The following is a 23,945-nucleotide window of genomic DNA, read 5'->3' on the forward strand; positions in this document are numbered from 1 at the left end:
AGACTTCACAGAAAATCCACACTTTTCGCCGCATCCCTGCATGACACCTGCTTCCCCTTCAGCTGGTGAGCGGAATGGGTGGCGGTCACGTGGCCTCACCACTCTTACACCTTCATCCACCTGCCGTCGGCCTCCTCCTGGAGCGTGGAGGCCGTGCCTCCTCGGTACGTCCTGAATGGTCCTATCGGAACGCCATACTCTAGGACCGATTTCCCATTTCTGTTGAGTTTAAAGATCTGTTGTTAGTTGCCATCAAGTCGGCTCTGACACACATAAAACAGAATGAAACGTTGCCTGGTCCTGCGCCATCTTCGGCCACTGTGTATTTGAGTGCCTTCCAACCCGGGGGTTCATCTTCCAGCTCTATGTAGGACAGTGTCCTGTTGTGTGCCGTAGGGTTGTCATTGGCTAGTTTTCACGTAGCTCTCCAGGCCTTGCTTCCTAGTGTCTTAGTCTAGAAGCTCCGCTGAAACCCGCCCACTGTGGGTGACCCTGCTGGCGTTGAAATTACCAGTGGCATAGCTTCCAACATCACAGCAACATGCAAGCCACCACAGTAGGACAAACTGACAGGTGGATGGTGGAGAGACCTGTTAAAGGTAACTAGCTGCACTGCAGAGCCCTGGTGGCGCAGTGGTTAAGAGCTGTTGCTGATGACCAAAAGGTCAGCAGTTCAAATCCACCAGCCATCCTTGGAAACCCTGTGGGGCAGTTCCACTCTGTCCTAAAGAGTTGCTAATAGTCAGAATGGACTTGACAGCAATGGGTTAGATACATTGTGGCGTTAGAAGACACTTTCTTTAGAAGAAAAAAAATCGTTGAGAATTAATAGGGGCTGGGTAGGGGACCTGGGAAGCAGTTCCCAGATGTGCACATTTGGGGCTGAAATAAAGTTATAGAGACATCTGTCACACTACAGAGGCATGCAGTAGGTGCTTAAGCAATGCTCGTCATCTGTTCCCTGCACTTCCCTCCAGCATTACCTGGGCAGAGGGACGACAGGTGAGGGCACCCGACTCAGGCTGTGTGCTGCAGTGAGGTCATGGTGAATGTCGGGGTGCACTGTCCTCTTCGGGGAAATAGGGGTTGTTCACATCTGCAAATCCCGGATACCTTTTAAGAAGTAGAAAATTACCTTAAATGACATTTAATGCTGTAGGAGAAAATATTTAATGCTTGAAGAGAGTGAAAACTGATTATATTTATGTTTTGTCCTCAAAATGCCCTTTGTTCTCTTGAGAAATCCACTTTCCTCACTGTTCTGAGTTCAGAGCGCAGTTGTAAAGGATGCTCCCCAATCAGCCCCTAAAATCCGGGGACAGCCTGCATGAGAAGGGCCTGGGCAGCCGTTGGCCCACCCTCTTATTCAGAGCAGGGTTCGAGCAGAATGCCACCCAGTGTGGAAGCCTGAGTGTGGGGGTCGGGGGAGGGCGCAGGCCACCAGTGACACAGGCCCTGGGGGGTGCTGCAGAGGGCAAGGCAAGCATGGCAGCAAAGGGGAGGGGGTGTCAGTACAGGCTCTTGGTCGCACACTGAAGGCAGGATGCTGTGTCCGTGTTCTGGGGTGTGGGTGTCACAGGACGCCCTGCCAGCCAGCACAGCTGTGCTCACAGGTGCTGACGGATGAGTTGAACGGTGAGGCGCTGACAGGTGAGGGACCGACAGCCCGGGCTGGGGCCCCCATGCTGTAGGTGGGCACGTGCCCCTTGGCAGGAGCTGGCCACGTGGGAGCTGGGTGGAAATTTGCCTTCTAGAAGCTTGGCAGCAGCAAGGAGGAAGAGGCAGAGGATGGGGCAGGAGCCCGGGCAGGGTGTAGTATTGTCCTCCCTGGGCAGAACAGCGAGGGCTGATCTGGGGTCCATGGGCCCTGCCCCACTTGGCCTCACAGACCCCACGTCAGAACAGCTTGAGGGTGGGGGGCCCTCGAGCAGCCCCTCCCGACTGATGGAACTTTTTCCATTTAGTGATTGCAGAGATACAGTATTTCAGCTGTGCTGCAGGCCTTAGAGCCAACATAAGATGCTAACCACCAAGCTTGAGGTTCCCGTCAACAGTTTACAATTTGGCCTATGGAGGGAGCCTGTTCACCCTGGTGCCTCTGTCTTCCTCTGCTTCTCAGTGGGTACACCCTCCCGGGTGGCACCTCTCAGACCCGCGGCCTCAGTTACAGCCGTCACCCTGTGACTCCTGTAGTCATGGTCCCATCAGTTACAGCTGTCACCCTGTGTCTTCCATAGCCATGGTCCTATCAGTTACAGTCGTCACCCTGTGACTCCTGTAGCCATGTTCCCAGCTCAGAAATTCCTTTGGATCTGCGGTCCTGTAATTGCACCTGCCCACCCAAAGTGGCTCAGTGAGCTTGGGTCAGACCTGCCTCTTGTTGGGTTTCCAGGGCCAGAGAGTACCCGCAACTGTCATCTAGTCAGCCCATCCACATCTCCCCTTCTTCTCTGGCATCCAGTCAAACTCAACGTGGTCTTTCCGGGAACCCTCCTCTCCCTGTCTCTCCTTTGGCTCGGCCCTGACCGTCTCTCATTCATGCACTCAGTGGCCCTGGCTGTCCCTGCGTCCTGGCTGTCCCTGCAGCAGGACAAGCTGGCTTCCGCAGACCCTGACACTGCGCTATGTTCAGGTCATCCCCTGTGCTGGGGCCCCAGTCCTTACTCCTGGTCTTCTTGGTGATGTGGCTGTCACCTCCAGTCTTGCCTCCCTTGTGGTACTGTGCCCCTTGTAGACCTCTGAGGTGCCACTGTCTGTGTTGTACTAAAATCATGTTACGGGTCATTTTCCAATTGCGTTTCTGAGCCAAGCATCGTCCTGAGGACAATGACCGTGTTTCGTACATGCTTCCCCAATTCAGTGCTGTAGCTCCCCTCAGCACATGCTGATTGAATGGGTGAACACATTGCTTGACAGGCCACAGCGTGCATTTGGTGACTCTGTTGGATAAAACACCCCGTTTCCAATCACATTTGAGTTTCCAGTATTTCCCCAGCTCTGAATTTAAAAAATGGCGTACGACCTTACTTTTTACTTGTGGTTTTCTTAATGAGAATAACACCATATTGCCAGCATTGTGGAGTTGGATTCTGGACATGAGCTGGACCTCACTGATGAATTCGTTAGATGTAAGAGTGTGCTGTCTTTACAGATGTCTGCTCTGTGCCTGTTTCCGAGATCATCACCGTGGAAGAAGCAGATGTTAACGGGAAACACTACACCAGTGGAAAATGGCAGAAAATGGAGAAGCCTCATGCGTTTACAGGTGACAAATCCTCAATACCTTCTTCCACAGTTCTTCATTAATTCCACACAGATTACAGGGGAGGGAACTCAGTCCTGACTCATAGCGACCCTACAGGACAGAGCAGAGCTGCCGCATAGGGTTTCGAAGGCTGTAATTTATATGGAAGCAGACTTTCTCCCATGGAGTGGCTGGCATGTTTGAACCACCAACATGTTGGTTAGCAGCTGAGCACTTTAACCATGGTGCCACCAGGACTCCTTAAACAAGCTTGTCATTTTCTTGACTTATCTTTATTGGAAACTTTCTAATATCAGCTTTCCCAAGATCTGCTTTTAGTGAATGTTTTGGTTGTTGATCGTCTGTTTTTTTGTTTTTTATTTATTTTTTTTTTTTAAGTGGGTTAAAAGAAATGAGAACTAGAATCTTTTTTTCTAATACACGTTGAAAGTTACTAGCTAGTTGGCAGAAAAGAGAACTGCTGGGAAATGTTGAGTCATGTACCGAAAATGAGCATGCATTTGAAGCAAGCTCACGTGCGGCTCTGCCAGAGAGGCTGCGACTTTGTGCCCACGAGTGCCTTTGTCTCTGCACAGTGCACTGCGACTTCGTGCTCACAGGTGCCTTTGTCTCTGCACAGTGCACTGCGACTTTGTGCTCACAGGTACCTTTGTCTCTGCACAGTGCACTGCGACTTTGTGCCCACGAGTGCCTTTGTCTCTGCACAGTGCACTGCGACTTTGTGCTCACAGGTGCCTTTGTCTCTGCACAGTGCACTGCGTGAAGCGAGCTCGGCGTCACCGCTGGAAGCGGGCCCAGGTGACTTTCTGGTGTACCGAAGAGCAGCTGTGTAACCTGTGGCTGCAGACGCTCAGAGAGCTGCTTGAGGAGCTGAGTACGTATGTGTTTATGCATTTGTGGAAATACAGAACCAAGCTTATGTGTACTTCAGAGGTCTCTGTACATCCCTTCTCCTTTCCTTATAAAACCTGTTCTAACTAGGGTGAATTTGATAAGTTTGACTTTTTTTTTTTTTTTAGAGGGCCAAAGTCCCTAGGTAGTGTAAACCATTAGCACACTCGGCAGCTAACCAAAAGGTTGGAGGTTCAAGTCCACATAGAGGCGCCTCAGAAGAAAGGCCTGGTGATCTACCTCTGAAAAACCAGCTATTGGAAACCCTATGACGCATACAGTTCTACTCTGCCACACACGGTCACCATGAGATGGAGTCAGCCCGACGGCAACTGTTTTTTGTTTGTTTTTTTAATTAGGGGGCCAGCATAGTGTGCTGGAAAGAGCACGCGTTTCCAGAGTCGAGACACTGGAATTGAGTCCCAGTTCCACCCCTTACTCCCCGGGAGACCTAGGGCAGGTCACTTAACCTTCTGGGCATCGATTTTTTCTACTGGAAATGAGGATGGTAATACCTACCATCAAGGTGATTGTGAGCATTAAACCAGGTAAGAGGAGGAAACCACCACTTGTCTGTCAGTCTATCGTACCGTGGTGGCTTGCATGTTGCTGTGATACTGGAAGCTATGCTGCCAATATTTCAAATACCAGCAGGGTCACCCATGGTGGACACGTTTCCGTGGAGCTTCCAGACTAGGAGACTAGCAAGAAGGACCTGTTGATCGACTTCTAAAAAATTGGCCAGTGAAAACCTTATGAATAGCAGAAGAACATTGTCTGATCTAGTGCAGGAAGATGAGTCCCTCAGATGAGAAGGCACTCAAGAGACAACTGGAGAAGAGCTGCCTTCTCCAAGTAAAGTCGACCTTAGTGGCGTGGATGGAGTCAAGCTTTCAAAACCTTCATTTACTGCTGTGGCGTATCTCAAAATGAGAAGAAACAGCTACAGAACATCTGCTAATAATCAGAACGTGGAATGTAGAATCTAGGAAAATTGGAAGTTGTCAAAAATGAAATGGAACTCTTGAATGTAGATATCCTAGGCATTCATGAGCTGAAACGGACTGGTATTGGACATTTTTAATCAGACAATCTTATGGTCTACTGTGCCGGGAATGACAAATTGAAGAGGGACGGCGTCACATTCATTGTTAAAAAGTGCATTTCAAGATCTATCCTGAAGTACACGCTGTCAGTGATAGGATAATATCCATACACCTACAAGGAAGACCAGTTAATACAACTAGTATTCAAGTTTATGCACCAACCACTGATGCCAAAGATGAAGAAATTAAAGATTTTTGCCAACTTCTGCGGTCTGAAATTGATCGAACATGCAATGAGGATGCATCGATAATTACTGGTGATTGGCAACAAAGATGAAGGATCAGTAGTTGAAAAATATGGTCTTGATGATGGAAACAATGCTAGAGATCGCATGATAAGAGTCTTGCAAGACCAACGACTTCTTCATTGGAAATACCTTTTTTCAACAATGTAAGCAGCAACTGTACATACTGACTGTGCCAAATGGAATACACAGGAGCCAAATGAGCTACATCTGAGGAAAGAGATGATGGAAAAGCTCAATATCATCAATCAGAGCCAGGCCAGGGGCCAACTACACATCAGTCCATCATTCGCACATATGCAAATTCAAGTTGAAGCTGAAGAAAAGTAAAACAATTCTACGAGAGCCGAAGTACAAGTTTGACTATATCCCACCTGAATTTAGACACCATCTGAAGAATAGATTTGATTAATGGTCTGACTGAGACTGGAAGGACCCCAGAGGTCATGGTCCCCGTATCTCTTGTTAGCCCAAGACTGGAACCATTCCCAAAGCCAACTCTTCAGACTGGGATTGGACTGGACTATAAGATAGAAAATGGTACTGGTGAGGGGTGAGTTTCTTGGCTCAAGTAGGCCCATGAGACTATGTGGGCAGCTCCTGTCTGGAGGGGAGATGAGAGGGCAGAGGGGGTCAGAAGCTGGCTGAATGGACACAGGAAATACAGGGTGGAGAGGAGGAGTGTGCTGTCTCATTAGGGGGAGAGCAACTAGCAAGGCGTATGTAAGTTTTTGTATGAGAGATTGACTTGATTTGTAAACTTTCACTTAAAGCACAATTAAAAAAAAGAATAGATTTGATGCATTGAACACTAATGACCGAAGACCGGATGGGTTACGGAATGACATCAAGGACATCATACATGAAGAAAGCAAAAGGTCATTAAAAAGACAGGAAAGAAAGAAAAGACCAAAATAGATGTCAGAAGAGACTCTGAAACTTGCTCTTGAACGTAGATTAGCTAAAGTGAATGGAAGAAATGATGAAATAGAAGAGCTGAACAGAAGATTTCAAAGGGGGGCTCAAGAAGACAAAGTACTATAATGAAATGTGCAAAGACCTGGAATTGGAAAACCAAAAGGGAAGACTACACTCAGCATTTCTCAAGCTGAAGGAACTGAAGCCTTGAATTGCAATATCGAAGGGTTCTATGGGCAAAATTCCTGGCTAAAAGCAGAGAATACAAGAAACGTGTTTACCTCTGTTTTATTGACTATGCAAAGACATTTGACTATGTGGATCATAACAAATTATGGATAATATTTCCAAGAATGGAAATTCCAGAACACTTGATTGTGCTCATGAAGAACCTGTACATAGATCAAGAGGCAGTCGTTCAAACAGAACAAGGGGATACTGCATTGTTTGAAGTCAGGAAAGGTGTGCATCAGGGTCGTATCCTTTCACCATACTAATTCAATCTGTATGCTGAACAAATAATCCAAGAAGCTGGACTGTATGAAGAAGAATAGGGCATCAGGGTTGGAGGAAGACTCATTAACAACCTACATTATGGAGATTGCACAACCTTGCTTGCTGAAAGTGAAGAGGACTTGAAACACTGATGAAGATCAACGACCACATTCTTCACTATGGATTACACCTCAACATCAAGAAAACAAAAATCCTCACAACTGGGCCAATAAACAATGTCACGATAAATGGAGAAAAGATTGACGTTGTGAAGCATTTCCTTTTACTTGGATCCACAATCAACACCCATGGAAGCAGCAGTCAAGAAATCAAAAGATGCATTGCATTGGGCAAATCTGCCGCAAAAGACCTCTTTAAAGTGTTAAAAAGCAAAGATGTCACCTTGAAGACTAAGGTGCACCTGACCCAAGCCATGGTGTTTCCAATCGCCTCATATGTATGCGAAAGCTGTACGATGAATAAGGAAGACTGAATTGTGGTGTTGGTGAAGAATATTGAATATACCAGGGACTGCCAGAAGAACAAACAAGTCTGTCTTGGAAGAAATACAACCAGAATGCTCCTTAGAAGGAAGGATGGGGAGACGGCATCTCACATACTTTGGACCTGTTGTCAGTCAGGATCAGTCTCTGGAGGAGGACATCATGCTTGGTAAAGTAGAGGGTCAGCGAAGAAGAAGAAGACCCTCAACAGGATGAACTGACACAGTGGCTGCAACAACGGGCTCAGGTATGACAATGATTATGAGGATGGCATAGGACCGGGCAATGTTTCCTTCTGTTGTACATAGAATCAGTGTGAGTCAAAACTGACTCGACAGCACCTAACAACAAGTGCAGGAATGTTCGTGTTAAACATCTGGGATGTGTCCCTTACATCTGAGATGTAGTAGGAGCCTAAAGAATTAGTTAGCAATTGCCGCGAGGCAGTCCGCCATTGTTAAAATCATGGTAGATGTTAATTCATTCTGTATGTACAGAACCATTTCAAGTTGTTTGGTTATAATCTTAATACACAGTCCTGACAATTCAGGTACAGACTTCCACCACAGAATTAGGAACAGCATGCATTTTAGGTTAGTTTTATGTCTTTTTGGATTCATTTGGTATCTCAATTAAGAAAGTGGTATTTCCCTGCAAGGAAACAAACTTGTCAAGGGCAGACCCTGACGAGGTGCGTCAGCTTCGGAAAAGCTCCCTTGCTTGAAGAAGCGCATCTTTAGATTGTCGTCTGAGCAGCAGGACCTGGTTTCTGCCTTTTGCTGTCTTATCCTGTGGGGCGCAGTCCTCATTACAAGTTCGTGTTGACCTCTCCTCACATTTCAAACCTCGCGAGCTCTGTGCCAACTCTTGTCCTTCAGCGTTTCTGTAGCATTCGGCTCAGAAAATTCCCTTCTGTTTCTTGGCCTTCTCCTCCTTGGTCTCTGGACACCTCCTCCCCATCTGTGCTCGCTCTCCTTTCCCTTCCGTCCTGTCTTATCTGTTTGCTTTCATTAGACTTTGAGTCTTTCCATTCAAGGCGTGACACTGTAGGTGGGGACTGGAAGAGAACGCCCTCTTAACACTGCCTCCCCTTGAGTAACGTGGATTTATTATTTTTCTCTGTGATTTGTGGAACAGCCCATACAGTTGTATATTTTATATAGTCTTTGTTAGTTGCCATTGAGTCAGCCCCAAGTCATGGTGGCCCCATGAACAACAGAACAAAATGCTGCCACTCCTGAGCCATGTTCACCATCGTTGGTGTGCCGAAGCCCATTATTGTGGCAACTGTGTTTTGAGCACCTTCCAGCCTAGGGGGCTGATCTTCCACCACTATGTCAGATAGCGTTCTGCTGTGGTCCGTAGGGTTTTCACTGGCTAAGTTTTGGAAGTAGATCACCACGCTTTCTTTGTCTTGGTCTGGGAGCTCTGCTGAAACCCGTCCACTACGGGTGACCCTGCTGATATTTGAAATACCATGGTGTAGCTTCCAGCATCACAGCAACATAAAATCACCACAGTATGACGAAGCGACAGACGGGGGTGGTGATATAGTCTGCTTGTATCTGAATACATGATTCTAGTCCTTCAGCTACTCTGCAGTTTTAACCTCTCTTTGTGTTCTCTGTCTTAATGTTTTATTGAAGTGTAACATAGATGCAGAAAAGTGCTTCATATCCTGAGTACACAGCTAGATGAATTTTCACCAGCTGAACTTGCTCATGTAGCCAGCACCCAGATCAAGAAACATGGTCAGCCCCCAGAAGTCCCCCTTCTGCCCCCTGCAGTCACTGCCCCTTCAAGGGGATCTACTACCCCAACTCCTAACAACTAGACTAGTTTTTGTAATCTGTGTGAATAGAATCACACAGTATGAATTCTTTTGTGTCTGGCTTTTTTTGGTCAACATTCTGTCTGTGAAATTTATCCATGTGTAGACCAGAACGATGTGTGGTTGGAGGTTGTTCACGCTCAGGGCTGTGCAGAATTCCGTATTCCATGGTGTGACTATACGACCATTTATACATCATTGTACTGTTGGTGGCCATCTCCATAGCTTCCTGCTTTGGGTTATTGTGAATAATCCTGCTATACATGTCGTCTGGTGAGCACATGTTTGCGTTTCTCTGGGGCGTGTACCTAGGAATGGGGTTGCTGGGTGGGGGACTATGCGTATGTGGGTCTGAATCTTTTGTGGGATTTATGAATCACAGATGCCTTCTCCCGTTATGTGGCTTGCCCTTTTTCACTCTCTTATTGGTGTCTTTTGATGAAAAGAGGTTCTTAATTTTAGTATATAGCCCCTTTTATCTTAGTTTTTTTTTTTTTTTACTTTATGGTTAGACCGTGTCCTACTTAAGACACCTTTGTCTACTTCAAGGTCATGAAGCGGTCCTCCTATGTTTTCTTCTCAAAGCCTTCTTGTTTTACCTTTCACATTGAGATCTATAAACTATTTGGGATTGATTTTTGTGTGGTGGTGTGAGGTAAGTAGACAAGGTTCATTTTATAAAAATATAGACATCCGATTGGCCCAGTGTCATTTATTGAAAAGACTGTCCTGTCCCCGCCAGGCTGTAGTGTCACTATTTTGTTTTTTATTTGCTTATTGCTTGTGTACATAAGAACAGTTGAATTTTGTATATTCACCTTGTTTCCAGTGACCTTCCCAAAGTCACTCATTAATTTTAATAGTTTGATGATTCTTTTAGATTTTCTAGAAGCACAATCATGTCATCTGTGAATAATGACAGTTACATTTTTCCCGTTCCGATTCTGATGCCTTTTGCTTCTTTTCCTCGGGTTGTTGCCCTGGTTTGGACCCCCACTGCAGCAGAGACAGCAGGCCCCTGTGTCTCATTCCTGGCCTCTGGGGGGATGTTTTCATTATTTCATCATTAAGACTTGCTTGCTTAGGCTTTTTTGAAATCGATTATTTTTTATCGTATTATGGAAGTTCCCTTCTAATCCCAGTTTGCTGAGAGTTTTTATCATGAATGGGTGTTGAATTTGACAAATGCTTTTTCTGCATCTATTAGGACGATCAAGTGATTGTCTTCTTCTTGGGCTAATGGGCTGATGAATCACATTGATTTCTGGTTGTTTAAGCCCTTTGCATTCCTGGAGTAAGCCCACCTGGCCGTGCTATGTCACCCTTTATATATATTGCTGCATTTGACTTACCCACGTCTCGTTTAGGATTTTTGCACCTAAGGGTAGCAGTGGGGCTCTAAGTTTCCTTTCTGATAATGTCCTTGGCTGGTGTCCTGGATTGAATTGTGTCCCCTCAAAATATATGTCAGCTTGGCTAGGCCATGTTTCCCAGTATTGTGATTATCCACCATTTTGTCATCTGATGTGATTTTCCTATGTGTTCTAAATCCTATCTCTATTGTTGTTGATGAGATGGGATCGGCGGCAGTTATGTTGATGAGATCTACAAGATTAGATTGTGCCTTGAGCCAAACTCTTTTGAGATAGAGAAGCGAGCAGAGAGACATGGGGGCCTGATAGCACCAAGAAAGCAGTGCCAGGAGCACAGCCAGTCTACTGGACCTGGAGTTCCTGCGTGGAGAAGCACCTAGACCAGAGAAAGATTGATGACAAGGACCTTCCTGCGGAGTGGACACAGAAAGTCTTCTCCTGGAGCTGACGCCCTGAATTTGGACTTGTAACCTATTAGACTGTGAGAGAATAAATTTCTCTTTGTTAAAGTCATCCACTTGGGTATTTCTGTTACAGGAGCACTAGACGATTAAGACAGCTGGGTTTGTTGTCAAGGTTGCAGTGGTCTCACTGAGAAGTTGAGAAGTCTGTCTACTTCCTCCCTCCCTCCCTCCCTCCCTCCCTCCCTCCCTCCCTCCCTCCCTCCCTCCCTCCCTCCCTCCACATCCCTCTCTTCCCCTCCTCTCCCCTCCCCTCCTTTCCTTTTTTCTGTTCTCTGGAAAAGTTCATATAACATTGGGGCTATTTTTGCCCTTAAAAGTTTGGAAGACTTCACTGGTGAAGCCATCTGGGCCTGGACTTTCTTTGTGGGAAGGTTTTTGGTAATGGTTCCCATTTCTTTATTAGATATCAGATTATTCTGATTTTCTAACTCTTCTCTCAGCTTCAGTAAATTGAGTTTTTTGAGGAATTTGTCCGAATTTGTAAAATTATTGGCATATATTCGTCAATGGATCCTTTTATTTTCTTTGTGATATTTATAGATCACTCCAGAGAGTGACACCCTTTTCTTATTCCTGGTATTGGTCATTTGCCTTTTCTCCCTTTTTCTTTACCAGTTTTATTGGGATTTATCAATTTCTATGATTTTTTAAAGACTCAACTTTTGCCTTGGCCTATTTCTCACCATTGCATATTTCCTCCTAATATATTTTATTATGAACATTTCCAAAGATACAGGAAAACTGAAAGAATTGTACCGTAAGCATTCATAGACCCACCACCTAGATCCTGCAGCTGTTAATATTTTGCAGTATTTCTTTCTTCAGTACGGATTCTGTGTATTTCCTATAAACGGAATGATACAATATGGGCCCTTTTGTGGCTAGCTTCTTTCATTCAGCGTCATGTTTTCAAGGCTCGTCGATATGGTAGCATGTATTATATCAGGACTTTAGTCCCTTTTATGGATAGACCACATTTTGTTCATCCGTTCATCCGGTGGTAGGTATATGAGTTGTTTCCGCTTCTTGGCTGTCAGGAATAGTGCTGCTATCAACATTTGTGCACAGGTTTTTGTGTGGACAAGTTTTCAGTTCTGTTGGGTTAATACCTTTTTGCTATTTTTATTGATGTGTGAGTTTAAGTTTCATTTTAAGTAAGAGAATCTACTTGAATTGACCAAAACAGAAATATGGAAGTTATTATAAGAAAATAGCAAAGACTCATGAGACCCCAAGGAGTCCTGGTGGCACAGTAGTTAAGTGCTTGGCTGCTAACCGAAAGGTCGGTGGTTCAGACCCACCCAGCGGCTCCCCGGGAGACAGACCGGGCGATCTGCTCCTGTAAAGATTACAGCCTAGGAAACTGTATGGGGCAGTTCTGCTCTGTCACATGGGGTCGCTATGAATCGGAACCACCTCAGTGACACCCAACAACAACAACAACTTGAAACTCCAGCGCAGGAGTTTAGCTGGGCCTCCTGAGAGGGCTGTAACCAGGGACTGGAATCCATTTGGTTTCTGTCTTTCTGTCTGTCTGTCCATCTCCATTCCAAAGCTTCTTTCTGTAACTAAGTCTGCCTGTCTGTCCATCTGAATGCCCCTTTCTGTGCATCTGCTTCCCTCTCCTTGTTCTCTACAAGCTTGCTTTCCTCCACATGGCAGAGAAGGAAGCTGCTGCCTTGCAGAACTCATGTCTCACGGGCTCCTTCATAAGCAGCGAGTGAGTCTGTCCTCAGCAGAACTCAGCATCCTTGGGGCTCTCATTGCCTCTAGTGGCTGTGCAAAACACATGGCCACCCTATGTGTCACAGAGTAGAACTGCTCCATAGGGTCTTAACAGAAACAGATCACCAGGCCTCTCTTCCATGGTGCTGCTGGGTGGGTTCGAACTGACAACCTTTAGGTCAGTAGCCAAGAGCCAACTGTTTGCAATACCCAGGGACCTTGCATATCCTGGTAGCCTGCTTTTTTTGTTTGTTTGTTTTGCTTTTCATAAATTAGGAGGCTTTTTATAGCTCTTCTTTAAGATTTAAAAATACCTTTTATCAGGTAATACAAAGCAGAATTCTAAAACCATCATGGTTTGATTTTGTTCGGTTAACACAGTCTTAATTTTGATAATTTGTTACATTCGTTGTGATTTATTTTTTAATTAATTATTATTATTATTTTGGTAGCATGTAGACCAAAGCACTTACTGGTGTTTATCAATCCCTTTGGAGGAAAAGGACAAGGCAAGAGGATCTATGAGAAGAAGGTGGCTCCGTTATTTGCTTTAGCCTCCATCAACACTGAGGTAATCGGTAAGGTATAGCTTCTTTTTATATATATATATATATATAATTTATTTTATTTTTGTTGTTATTGAGAATATACATTGAAGAACAGACACCAGTTCAACAGTTCCTACACGTACAATTCAGTGACATTGATCACAGTCTTCGAGTTGTGCAGCCATTCTCACCCTCCTTTTTTGAGTTGTTCTTCCCCATTAGCATAAACTAAAAAAAGAAACTGCCCTCTAAATCTCCTACCTAATCTTTCTAGTTGCCATTGTCAGTTTTATTCCATATAGATAGATCTTAAAAGAGCACAATGCTCAAGGCAGACATTCTTTACTAGCTAAGCCAAACTATTGTTTGGTTTTAAGAAGAATTCAGGTCATATTTTTTGTTTAAGGTTTAAAGATTATGGTAGGGCAATAGTTTTGGGGATTTATCCAACCTCCATGGCTCTAAAAAGTCTGGAGTCCATAAGAATTTGAAATTCTTTGCTGCATTTTCCCCCTTTTGATTAGGATTTTACTATAGACATTCAGTAATGGTCGCTGGGCACCATCCAGTCCTTCTGGTCTCATGACAAAGGACGCAGTTGTTCATGGAGGCAATTAGCTACACATTCCATTTCCTCCTCCTATTCCTGACTCTCCTTCTTCCTCTCTTGCTCCAGGTGAATGGAGACCAATTGCTGTACTTTGAATGGCCGCTTGCAAATTATAACTTCTTAAAATAATGTGTAGAAGTAAATTTGAGGTGATTCAAAGGTAGTCACTAGGGGAGATTTTTATCTTATAAGATTGTTTTAAACAAAACAGAATGTATTTTTTTTCTTGCTTACAAGAATAGGAAGACTACAAAATAAACAATATAGTCTCTTCTAGCCAAAGGTAAATATTCTTAGCATATAAAGCAGTCAAGAAAACACGAAGAAGATAAAAGGTCAAAGGCCATGGACAGGAACTGAATCTCAGAAATAATTTCACCAGCAAGTGAAATTTAAAGAAACATAGTGTGATACTGCTTTTTTGTGTGTGAAAATATACACAGCAAAGGATACACTGTTTCAATAAATTCTGCATGTGTGATTCAGTGACATTGTTTACATTTTTCAAGTTTTGAAACTGTTCTCGCTATCCATTTCAAATTTATCCCCCCACCATTAGCGTAAACTCGCTGCCCCCTCAGCTTCTCATCTAACCTTTCGCTACACTGTAGTCAGTATGATCTCACATCAGTAAACCTTAGAGCACGATGGTCAAGGCAGACATACTTTACTAATTAGGTTAAACAATTGTTTGGTTCAGGGTCCCTGTTGGTGCACTGGTTAAGTGCTTGGCCTATAACCAAAAGGTTGGTGGTTCAAAACCACTAGCAGCTCTTCGGGAAAAAGATGCAGCCGTCTGCTTCTGTAAAGATTACAGCCTTGGAAACCCTATGGGGCAGTTCCTCTCTGTCCTGTGGGGTCACTATGAGTCAGGATTGACTTGACAGCTGGGTTTTTTTTTGGTTGTTTGGTTCAAAGCTGACTTCTGGGAAAAGTTGTGGCTTGAGGTTTAAGGTTTAAAAATCATCTCAGGGCAGTAGTTTCAGGAGTTCATCCAGCCTCACTGGCACCAGAAAGTCTGGATTCCACTGAGAATTTGTAATTCTGTTTCAGTTTTTTTCCCCCTTTTGTTCAGGATTCTTCTACAGAATCTTAGATCAAAATGTCACTTATGCCACCCAGAGTTTTCAGTGCAAGTCCTCCTGCATCTGTTGCCGGAAGCTGTGGCAGAGGGCTGTCTTCCTCCCTTTCAGTGTCTTGATGGTTTTGTGTGACCTTCATTAAAGAGCTGCTGGACTGTGTGTGGCAAGGGCCTTAAAAATGAGGGGATTTGGGGCCAGCAGGCCATGTTTTTTAAATCTTTCCTGAGAATATAATGAGATATGCACAAAGTTAATGTACAGCAGTGGCCACTGCCACTTTTTTTAAATTAGCAAAAATTGGAAACAATTTAAATTCCCAAATAGGAGCCATAAAAATGAAGTTGGGGTGAATCTTAGGAACATTATGTAGCTCTTGAAAGTGACCTTTAAAAAGAATTTTTATTGATACAAAAAATAATTATGATGTAATATGGAGAAAACAAGTATACAAAATTATGTGTGCAGTATATTTTTATTAGCAGTAGTATTATATTTTTTAGAGACCAAAGTGTTAAAAAAAAAAAAAAAAAAGATGTCACTTTGAAGACTAAGGTGCGCCTGACCCAAGCCATGGTGTTTTCAGTCGCCTCGTGTGCATGCGAAAGCTGGACGATGAATAAGGAAGACTGAAGAAGAACTGATGCCTTTGAGTTGTGGTGTTGCTGAAGAATATTGAATCTACCGTGGACTGCCAGAAAAATGAACAAATCTGTCTTGGAAGAAGTACAGCCAGGATAGGATGCTCCTTAGAGGCAAGGATGGCGAGACTTTGTCTCACATACTTTGGACATGTGATCAGGAGGGACCAGTCCCTGGAGAAGGACATCATGCTTGGTAGAGTAGACAGTCAGTGAAAAAGAGGAAGACCTTCAACGAGATGGACACAGTGGCTGCAACAATGGGCTCAAGTATAACCATGATTGTGAGGATGGCGCAGGACTGGGCAGTGTTTCATTTTGTTGTACCTGGGGTCGCTATGAGTCCGGACTGACTCGATGGCACCTAACAACACAGCAACAACGTTATTATATTATTTTAGAGACCTGAGTTTATTAGTGGTTACCAGGGGCTGGGGACTCACTGTTGACCGGCACTGAGTTTCTGCTCAGCGTGGTGAAAACATTTGGGAATGGAATGGTGGTGATGGTTACATGAGATGGTGAATTGCACACTGAACTGTACGCTTAAAAATGGTTAAAATCACTTTTTTTTTTTTTTAACTGTGGGTATAGAGACTATGGACTAACATTTTCTTCGACTTTCTGATACATTCTAAGAATTTTATAAGATTTTCCCTTACTTTTTGGTGTATTCTAAAATTTTCAAAATAACTTTTGTGATAAGAAAAAAAATTATAAAATCAAAAAAAAATGATCTTTTTCTAGCAAAATATTACTAAATGCCAGGGTTAAATGCCGAGAGTGTTAGACCTTACTCAGCAGAATATAACCTGAGAGGGGGGTGTTCCGTTGATGGCAGCTGGGTTCCATTCCCGTAAAGGGATTAGGGTAAGATCTGGGAAGGAATTTCTTACAGGAAATCCCCTGATGATGTTTTAGAACCTTATTTTTAAAGAGCTGTTTATTTGCTTTTTATTTTCACTAAAGATTCATAGATCTGAAAATAAGCTGTATGACGTGGTATTACTTTTTCCACAGTGACTGAACGTGCTAATCATGCCAAAGAGAGTTTATACGAGATGAACATAGATAAATATGACGGGTGAGTAAACTTTCATCCTGACTAACAGATGGCAAAGGAGCCCTGGCAGCACAATGCTTAAGCGCTCGACTGCTAACTGAAAGGTCGGCTGCTAACCAAAAGGGCAGCGGCTTGAACCCACCCAGCAGCTCCACTGGAGAAAGACCGGGTTTCTGCTCCCATAAAGATCACACAGCCTAGAAAACCCTGTGAGGCAGTTCGGCTCTGTCATACGTGGTTGCTATGGGTTGGAATCGACTTGATGGCACCGGACAACAATAGATAGTAAGTCCTTAGGGTTGTCACCTCCCTTTCCTTTATTTTATTTCATTTTACCCTAATTGTAAAAGTAGAACATGCTTGTTGTAGAAAGTATGAAAAAGGCAAAAATGTCCAGAGCCACACATTTTTCACTCCTTGGACATCACTGCTGTTGACCAGCTCTGTGTTCACAATACGTGTTTATATTGCTCTATATTTTTAGGAGTCCCTGAATGCTGCAAATGATCAATGTGCTCAGCTGATAGCCCAAAGGTTGTAGGTTCAAGTCCACCCAGGGGTGCCTCGGAAAAATGGCCTGGCAATCTAATGGCCACTGAAAACCCTGTGGAGCACAGTTCTCCGACATGCACTGGGTCGCCGTGAGTCAGAGTCGACTCGACAGCAGCCGGCAGCTGGTAGTGGTGACAGGAAATAGAAATAATGCTTGTTCTAAAGCTGAGGAGTTGCCACTTTGACAGTTTTGGACTCTGCTTTTTTATTATATTTTAAGAATTTTCCCTTGCCTTTAAAGGTTCCTTCCAAAGTGTTATTTCTAATGCCTGTGTCACGTTCTAGTATATGGGTATAGCGTAATTTATTCATCTGGCTGCTTGTTACTGGGTGCTTAGGATCTTCCCACTGTCTGCTCTTACAACAAAACAGCATTCTTTTCTTGAAAAATTGTGCCATGGAGAAAATATATGTCACGAAACATACGCCATCTCAACGGTGTCTACATGTGCGATTCAGTGACGTTGGTGACATTCTTCACGTTGAACCGCCGTGCTGGTAAAATCGCATTCTTGCGCACAGATCACCTCTGCAGACATCTTTGTTCTTTTTCAAGCTAAATTCCTGGAGATGGAATTACTCCGTCATGGGGGATTCACATTTTAAAATCTCCGCTGTGCGCTGCCATATTGCTGTCTAGAAAGATTCTGTTAATTTTCATTCTTTCTCGGAATACAGCATCCATTATCTTGCCAACGTATGTGGCATTACCACTTTGAATACTCTGCTAGTTGGACATATGAAAATGCTCGAGCTTTTAAAAAATGTGTTTATTGACTAATTGGATTTCCTCTTTGTATTAATTCTTATTTCCTGGGCCCTTTTTTTTTTTTTTTTTTGTCCTGTTGGTCATAATCTCATTTGTTCTTGTATTCGATAAGTAACAGACAAGCCATACTTACTGTCATATTTTTTGCTGATTTTTTTCCTAGTTTGCTCATTGTCTTTTAATTTTGCTTGTGGTGTTTTTTCAGCCAGTAGAAGTTTTCAGATGTATGTATTCAACCATATCCTTTCCTTTCTCAGCTTTTCTTTGTGCTTAGAAATTCATTCATCTTGAGTTTAGTGAAGTATTGCCCTGTAGTTTACTTGCTTTATAATTGCTTGACTTTTTGTTTTTAACTCTTCTGTTCCATCGGGGACTCTGTGAGCAACGTGTTATAAGCTACGATGTGAACATTTTTTTTTAAGTCATTATTCATTTCACAAACATTACCGAGTGTCTGCCGAGCCCAGGCACTGTGCTGGGTGCCAAGGGGGCTGTGGCTATGGTTGTTGTTGTTGTTGTGTGCCTTCGAGTCGATTCTGACTCATAGCGACTTTATAGGACAGAGTAGAACCGCCCCTTAGAGTTTCCTCGGGTGCTGAGGTTAGAAAGGAAATAAAACCAGTCCCTACCCTCAGAATGCTGGTCGGAGGGCCGTTCCTTCCTTTGTCTCAAATGTCAGTGCAGTGCAGGTAGTATTCTTTCAATTACATCACCCCCGATCTTAATCTGAACAGCAGCCGTGGCAGCAAATGACGTTATCTTCATCTGCAGCCGGTGAAGGAAGGAGCTGGGTCTTGGTTACCTACCAAGTCTCCTAACCAGTGAGTTGTGACGAAAACGCTCACCTCCAAACACAAGCCCTTTCCCTGGGGGCAGCTGGCTCCTGGCTCACTTGGCAAGTGACAGCCACCGTTTCTGCCAGCCCTTATTCAGAAAATGTGAGATGCTCCGTACTTCTTTATAGCAAAAGACAACCCTGGACCCTGTCTTGCTTTTGAATCCGGTTGTCACGTCTCTTTACCAGACTCAGTTGTCGTCGAGTTGGCTCTGACCCTGGCGACTCCGTGTGTTTCAGAGAAGAACTGTGTTAAATAGGGTTTTCGGTGGCTGATTTTTTTGGATGTAGATTGCCAGGCCTTTCTTCCGAGGCACCTCTGGGTGGACTTGAGCTGCCAGCCTTTAGTTAGCAGCTGAGTGCACTAACCATGTGCACCACGTGTCTCTTCAGTCTCCTTGAGTGTGGAACGGCCACTGTGCCTCCTTCTGTGTATTGTGATGACAGTTGTGAGGCGCACTGGCCAGTCATTTTGTAGACTGTCCCTCCGGCTGGGCCGTCTGGTGCTTCCTCGTGACGGGAACCAGGCCAGGCCTGGGGCCACACTAACACGAAAGGCCTGTCGTGTTTTCTGCAGTGCACCTGCCAGAAGGCATGTGATGCCAGCTTGGCCCTTTGCTTGCTGTTTTGTATTTGTCTGCGCCTGCTATGGTGCCAGCTGCTGAGGGCAGGCTGTCTTCTAACCCAGCCCAGTGCCTGCCGCGCAGCCGTGAAAGGCGAGTGAGACCCTAGGGGCAGGGAAAGTACTTTGAAAGCCATGTGGCGATTAGCAACGAGCTGGGAAAGGTCGGGGCCCAGGCCGGGTGTTGGATGAGTGTGGTGGGCAGGAGGTGGTGAGGACTGAGCTGGACAGTGCAGAGGCTGCATGCAGAGAAGGGCGTTTCCAGAGACACTGGGGGTAGAACTGACAGACCTCCACGGCAGGATATTAGTGAAAATGGTGCTGAGGCTTCTGACCCAGGTGAGTGGGAGGGTGATGCTACTGCCTAAGCCAGGAGGCGGGTGTTGAGGCAGGTTTTGCAGGTGGCTGGTACAGAGGTTTAGAGCGTGCCAGCCAGGAGGTGTGGGGTCAGGGCAGCGCAAAGGCCTGACGCCCGCTCTGATGCCCCAGCCCCACCGTGCCATCTGGACGGACCACTTCACCCTTTGTGCCGAGGTTCCTTGTCCACGGGTGTGATCATGGCCGTCTCAGGGCTGAGGAGACATGGGAATAAGTGATCATGGAGGCTGGGGTTCCCAGAGGGTGAATGCGCCCCCAGGGGACACCTGGCAGTGTGGAGAGTGGGCCTCAGCAGAGGGTCTTGGAAGAAGACGTGGATTTCTTTGGAAGATGTAGACTTAGGAGTCAGCGTTTGGGTGGCTGGGGGCCCGCAGTGGCAGAGGGGCTGCATTCTGGATTCTGTATGGCGCAGCATTTGAGTGCTCTGACGAAAGAGCCGAGTGGGAAATAGGAGAGAAGGGTCGGAGGTCGCACCCGCGAGAGTGTGTGGTGGGAGCTGGGCGGGAGCCTCATGGAGGGAAGGAAGGACCAACGTGTCACCTGCTGTAGGGTGGCCCCGGTGATCATTTGAGATGTTTTAGAGGGTGCCTGCAGGGTGGGGTTCCTGTGACCTTGGTGCGGGTCATTTAGGGTAGAGGGTGCGGGTGAGCCAGATTCACATCTGTGGGTCGGGGACAGAGGCAAGGACGTGGGCATAGAGGAGAGGCCCTGTCTCTCTGACTTACTTCTTTGTTCACACTGGCTCTGAAGGGAAGGGCAGGCTCGTAGGGCCGGGGAGGGCTGGCACTTGGAGAGAGGTGTGCTGTGGATGAGCCTGTGAGAGCGAGCAGTGTGGGCGTGCAAGGGCTCACTTATCCAGCCCCCGCCTCCGCGCAGCCGTGTGCTCCCAGCAGCCTGCACAGCCCGAGCCCCAGTCTTCCTGGTAGGTAACCAGGTAACCAGTTCCTGTGGAGTTAACCCTATGGTGACCCCATGTGTGTCAGAGTAGGACGGTGGGCCGCTGGGTTTTCAGAGCCTCATTTTTTGGGAAGTAGACCTCCAGGCCTTTCTTCAAAGGCACCTATGGCTAGACTTGAACCTCCAGTCTTTAGGTTTGCACCACCCAGGGACTCCACCTTGTAAGTAAAACGGAATCAAAAGTCCTCTGTGCAGGGCTGCTGGGAGCATTGTCAGCGTGTAAATGACCGTGGGGCCTTCTCACTGGCGTGGAAGCTCTGAAAAGACGGGAGTGAGCGAGTGAGCCAGAGGGAGAAAGGTCACAGGCAGGTGGCCACCCAGCCGAGGCAGCAGAGGACAAGCAGCATAGCTAATGGTTGCTGCAGGCAGTGGGACAGCGGGACACCGTTTGGGCTGCAGTGACGGGGGCAGAGCACTAGGAGGGAGGCTGGATGCCGAGTCAGCCTGATCATCACTTGGTGGGACACTGCTGACCCCAAGCGTGGGGTGAGGATGGAGTGTGTTGTCGCTGGAGCGTCTCGCTCATCTTCTCCGGGAGACTGCGCGGTTCTAACGCTGTGCTCCTCCACAGAATCGTCTGTGTCGGCGGGGACGGCACGTTCAGTGAGGTCCTGCATGGCCTGATAGGAAGGACGCAGCAGAATGCCGGCGTGGACCAGAACCACCCCCGCGCCGCCCTGGTCCCCAGCCCTCTCAGGATCGGCATCATCCCCGCGGGTACGGCCCTGTCATCCATCGGGAGTGTCCGTGCAGAAGCAGCCTCAGGGACCCCAGGCAGTGTGTTGCTCTCAGTGTAGTTACTGAGGGTCTCCTGCAGAGACCGCCGAGCCCACAGTCCCTGGGGTGCATGGTTAGCACTCCACTACAAGCCGAAAGGTTGGTGGTTCCAACCCACCAGGTTCCAACCCACAGGCCTGGCACTCTCCTTCCAAAGGGTCCCAGTCTTGAAAACCCTATGGAGCAGTTCTACTCTGCACACACGGGGTCCCTCCATGAGCTGACATCAACTCAACGGCAACTGTGCGGTGCCAACAGTGGGGAAATGCCAGTCTTGGTTTCTCCTTCAGGCCCATTCCTTTATGTAAGTTATGATTTCTTTCAACTATTGTATGCTGTTCTGAGAGATGGTTGGTGATCCACTAACCAGCCCTAGTACGTGTTGGCGAGCAGTATTGTTCCCACCCCACCTAACAACACCCTGGCCTACTTCACGCCCAGCCCTCAGCAGATGGCAGCATCACGCTGGGCACCACCCCTGCCATTTCCAGAAGTACCTGCTGGGGCAGGTGGCTTAGCCTTGGCCCTAACAATGGGCAGTGGGTTTACCTGACAGCCAGCCGTGTGTCCTCGCCAGAGAACTGGCTTGTCCAGCTTTGTGTATGTGCAGGGAGGCGTGGGGGAGCCCTGGTGCTGCAGTGGTTAAGAGCTTGGCTGCTGACCGAAGGTCGGCAGTTTGAGTCCACTGGGCCACTCCTTGGAAACCCTATCAGGCAGTTCTACTCTGTCCTATAGGTTCACTGTGAATCGGAATTGACTTGACAGCAACAGGTTTTAGGGAGGTGCGGGAGGGAGACTGGAACCACGCTGGTTGGCGTTGGTGTGTTTGACATCTTTCTAGGAAGCAGCTCATTCTTGGAAAACTCACGGGGTTAGCTGAGTGAAGGGTGCAGGCTTGTGCCTGGTTAGTCCAGGGCTTTGCAAACAACTCAGCTGGGCCAGGGCCTCCCCTCCATCCAGTGTGTAGTGGCTGGCTGCAGCCAAACGTTCCACACACAGCTTCCGTCCACACCACAAGCTTACCACTGACTTAACCACCCCATTGTGTGGCTGAAGAGTGGGCCCAAGGCCACAGGTCACCCAGAGCGATGGGTGGGGTGGGCTGCCCTGCCCTGCCCTGCCCTGCCCTGCCTGAGGGGTGGCCCTTACCAGGGCTCTCTGCTCCTGAGCCCCTTTTAAATGCATCTGCTCTGCCCCGGTATCACAGTGGTTAAGTGCTCAGCTGCTGACTGAAAGGTGAGCTGTTCAAACCCACCAGCTGCTCCATGAACAGTCTGCTTCCATAAAGATTACGGCCTTGGAAACCCTATGGAGGCAGTTCTACTGTGCCCTACAGGGTCGCTATGACTCAGAGTTGACTCCATGGCAATGAATTTTTTTAGTTTGTTTGTTTCAGTCCCTCCCCCCGCCCCTAGTAACACGCAGTAACGTTGACTTTAGGGAGCCGCCCTTTACATTTAACCCGTTAATGCTCAGTCGTTGACCACGATGGTGCTAGGGTCGGTGATCTCTGGCATGGTGCATCTTGGAGTTCTCAGCACAGAGACTCGCATCCAAGGGATTGTGTGAGCTTAATGGCTCATGGGTCTGTAACTATGATGATGGTTTTAATGCTGTATCGAAGGAAAATGGTTTATTTGAGACCCTTTCACTTGGCTTTTGGGGAAACAGGTACTTATAGAGAGAGGAGCTTTATTTCATGTCGATTGTAAAGAACACGCTGGGTGAGGTTCCCTTGAGCAGTGACAAGGATAGCCTGGCCGCACACTTTACTGTGAGAAAAACAAAAACACTCAACCCATCTGGTGACACTTGGGGGAGATGGTCCATAGAGAGAAGGCCCCCAGCACCACTTAAACAACAACGCTGTCGTAATTAGATCCAGTCAGTTACAGAGGCCCTGGTGCTGCAAACAGTTAAGCGCTCAACAACTAACCAAAAGGTTAGAGGTTCAAGTCCACCCAGAGGCGCCTCAGAAGACAGGCCTGGCGGCCTGTTTCCAAAAGATCGCAGCCACTGAAAACCCTGTGGAGCAGTTCTGCTCTGCACCCGCGGGATTGCCATGAATCAAGGCCATCTCGATGGCAGCTAACAACAATTATGGTTACTAAGATGTCCAGTCACACGTGTTCCCTGTGGGCCATGCAGTTTCCCTCCTCACCCCACCCCCAAGTTCATACAGGGCCAGATACATGGGTGGGGGATGGGGTGCTACTCTAAACGGGTCCCCTTGTTGGGGAGCAGAAGCGCTATCCACATGGCGGGCAGCTGGGGGTGCCCTGCGTCAGGAGGTGCTCT

The 23,945-nt window shown here is 46.6% G+C and overlaps 1 protein-coding gene across 3 annotated transcripts in view; it reads left to right on the forward strand.

The window, feature by feature from the left end:
- CERK (ceramide kinase) overlaps positions 1–23,945 on the forward strand; it is a 68,827-nt gene that overhangs the window by 26,295 nt on the left and 18,587 nt on the right. Inside the window, exons 2-6 of one of the 3 annotated variants that reach the window (XM_064283353.1) lie at positions 3,152–3,265; positions 4,017–4,139; positions 13,269–13,394; positions 16,715–16,778; positions 21,442–21,587. In XM_064283353.1, coding sequence (XP_064139423.1) covers positions 3,152–3,265; positions 4,017–4,139; positions 13,269–13,394; positions 16,715–16,778; positions 21,442–21,587 — 573 coding nt within the window. Of the gene's footprint in view, positions 1–3,151; positions 3,266–4,016; positions 4,140–4,283; positions 4,705–13,268; positions 13,395–16,714; positions 16,779–21,441; positions 21,588–23,945 lie in introns of those variants that run through there. The other 2 variants (XM_064283354.1, XM_023540009.2) reach the window with 2 other exon arrangements.

The sequence above is a fragment of the Loxodonta africana genome, chromosome 4 (genome assembly GCF_030014295.1).
Source record: "Loxodonta africana isolate mLoxAfr1 chromosome 4, mLoxAfr1.hap2, whole genome shotgun sequence".
Lineage (NCBI taxonomy): Eukaryota > Metazoa > Chordata > Mammalia > Proboscidea > Elephantidae > Loxodonta > Loxodonta africana.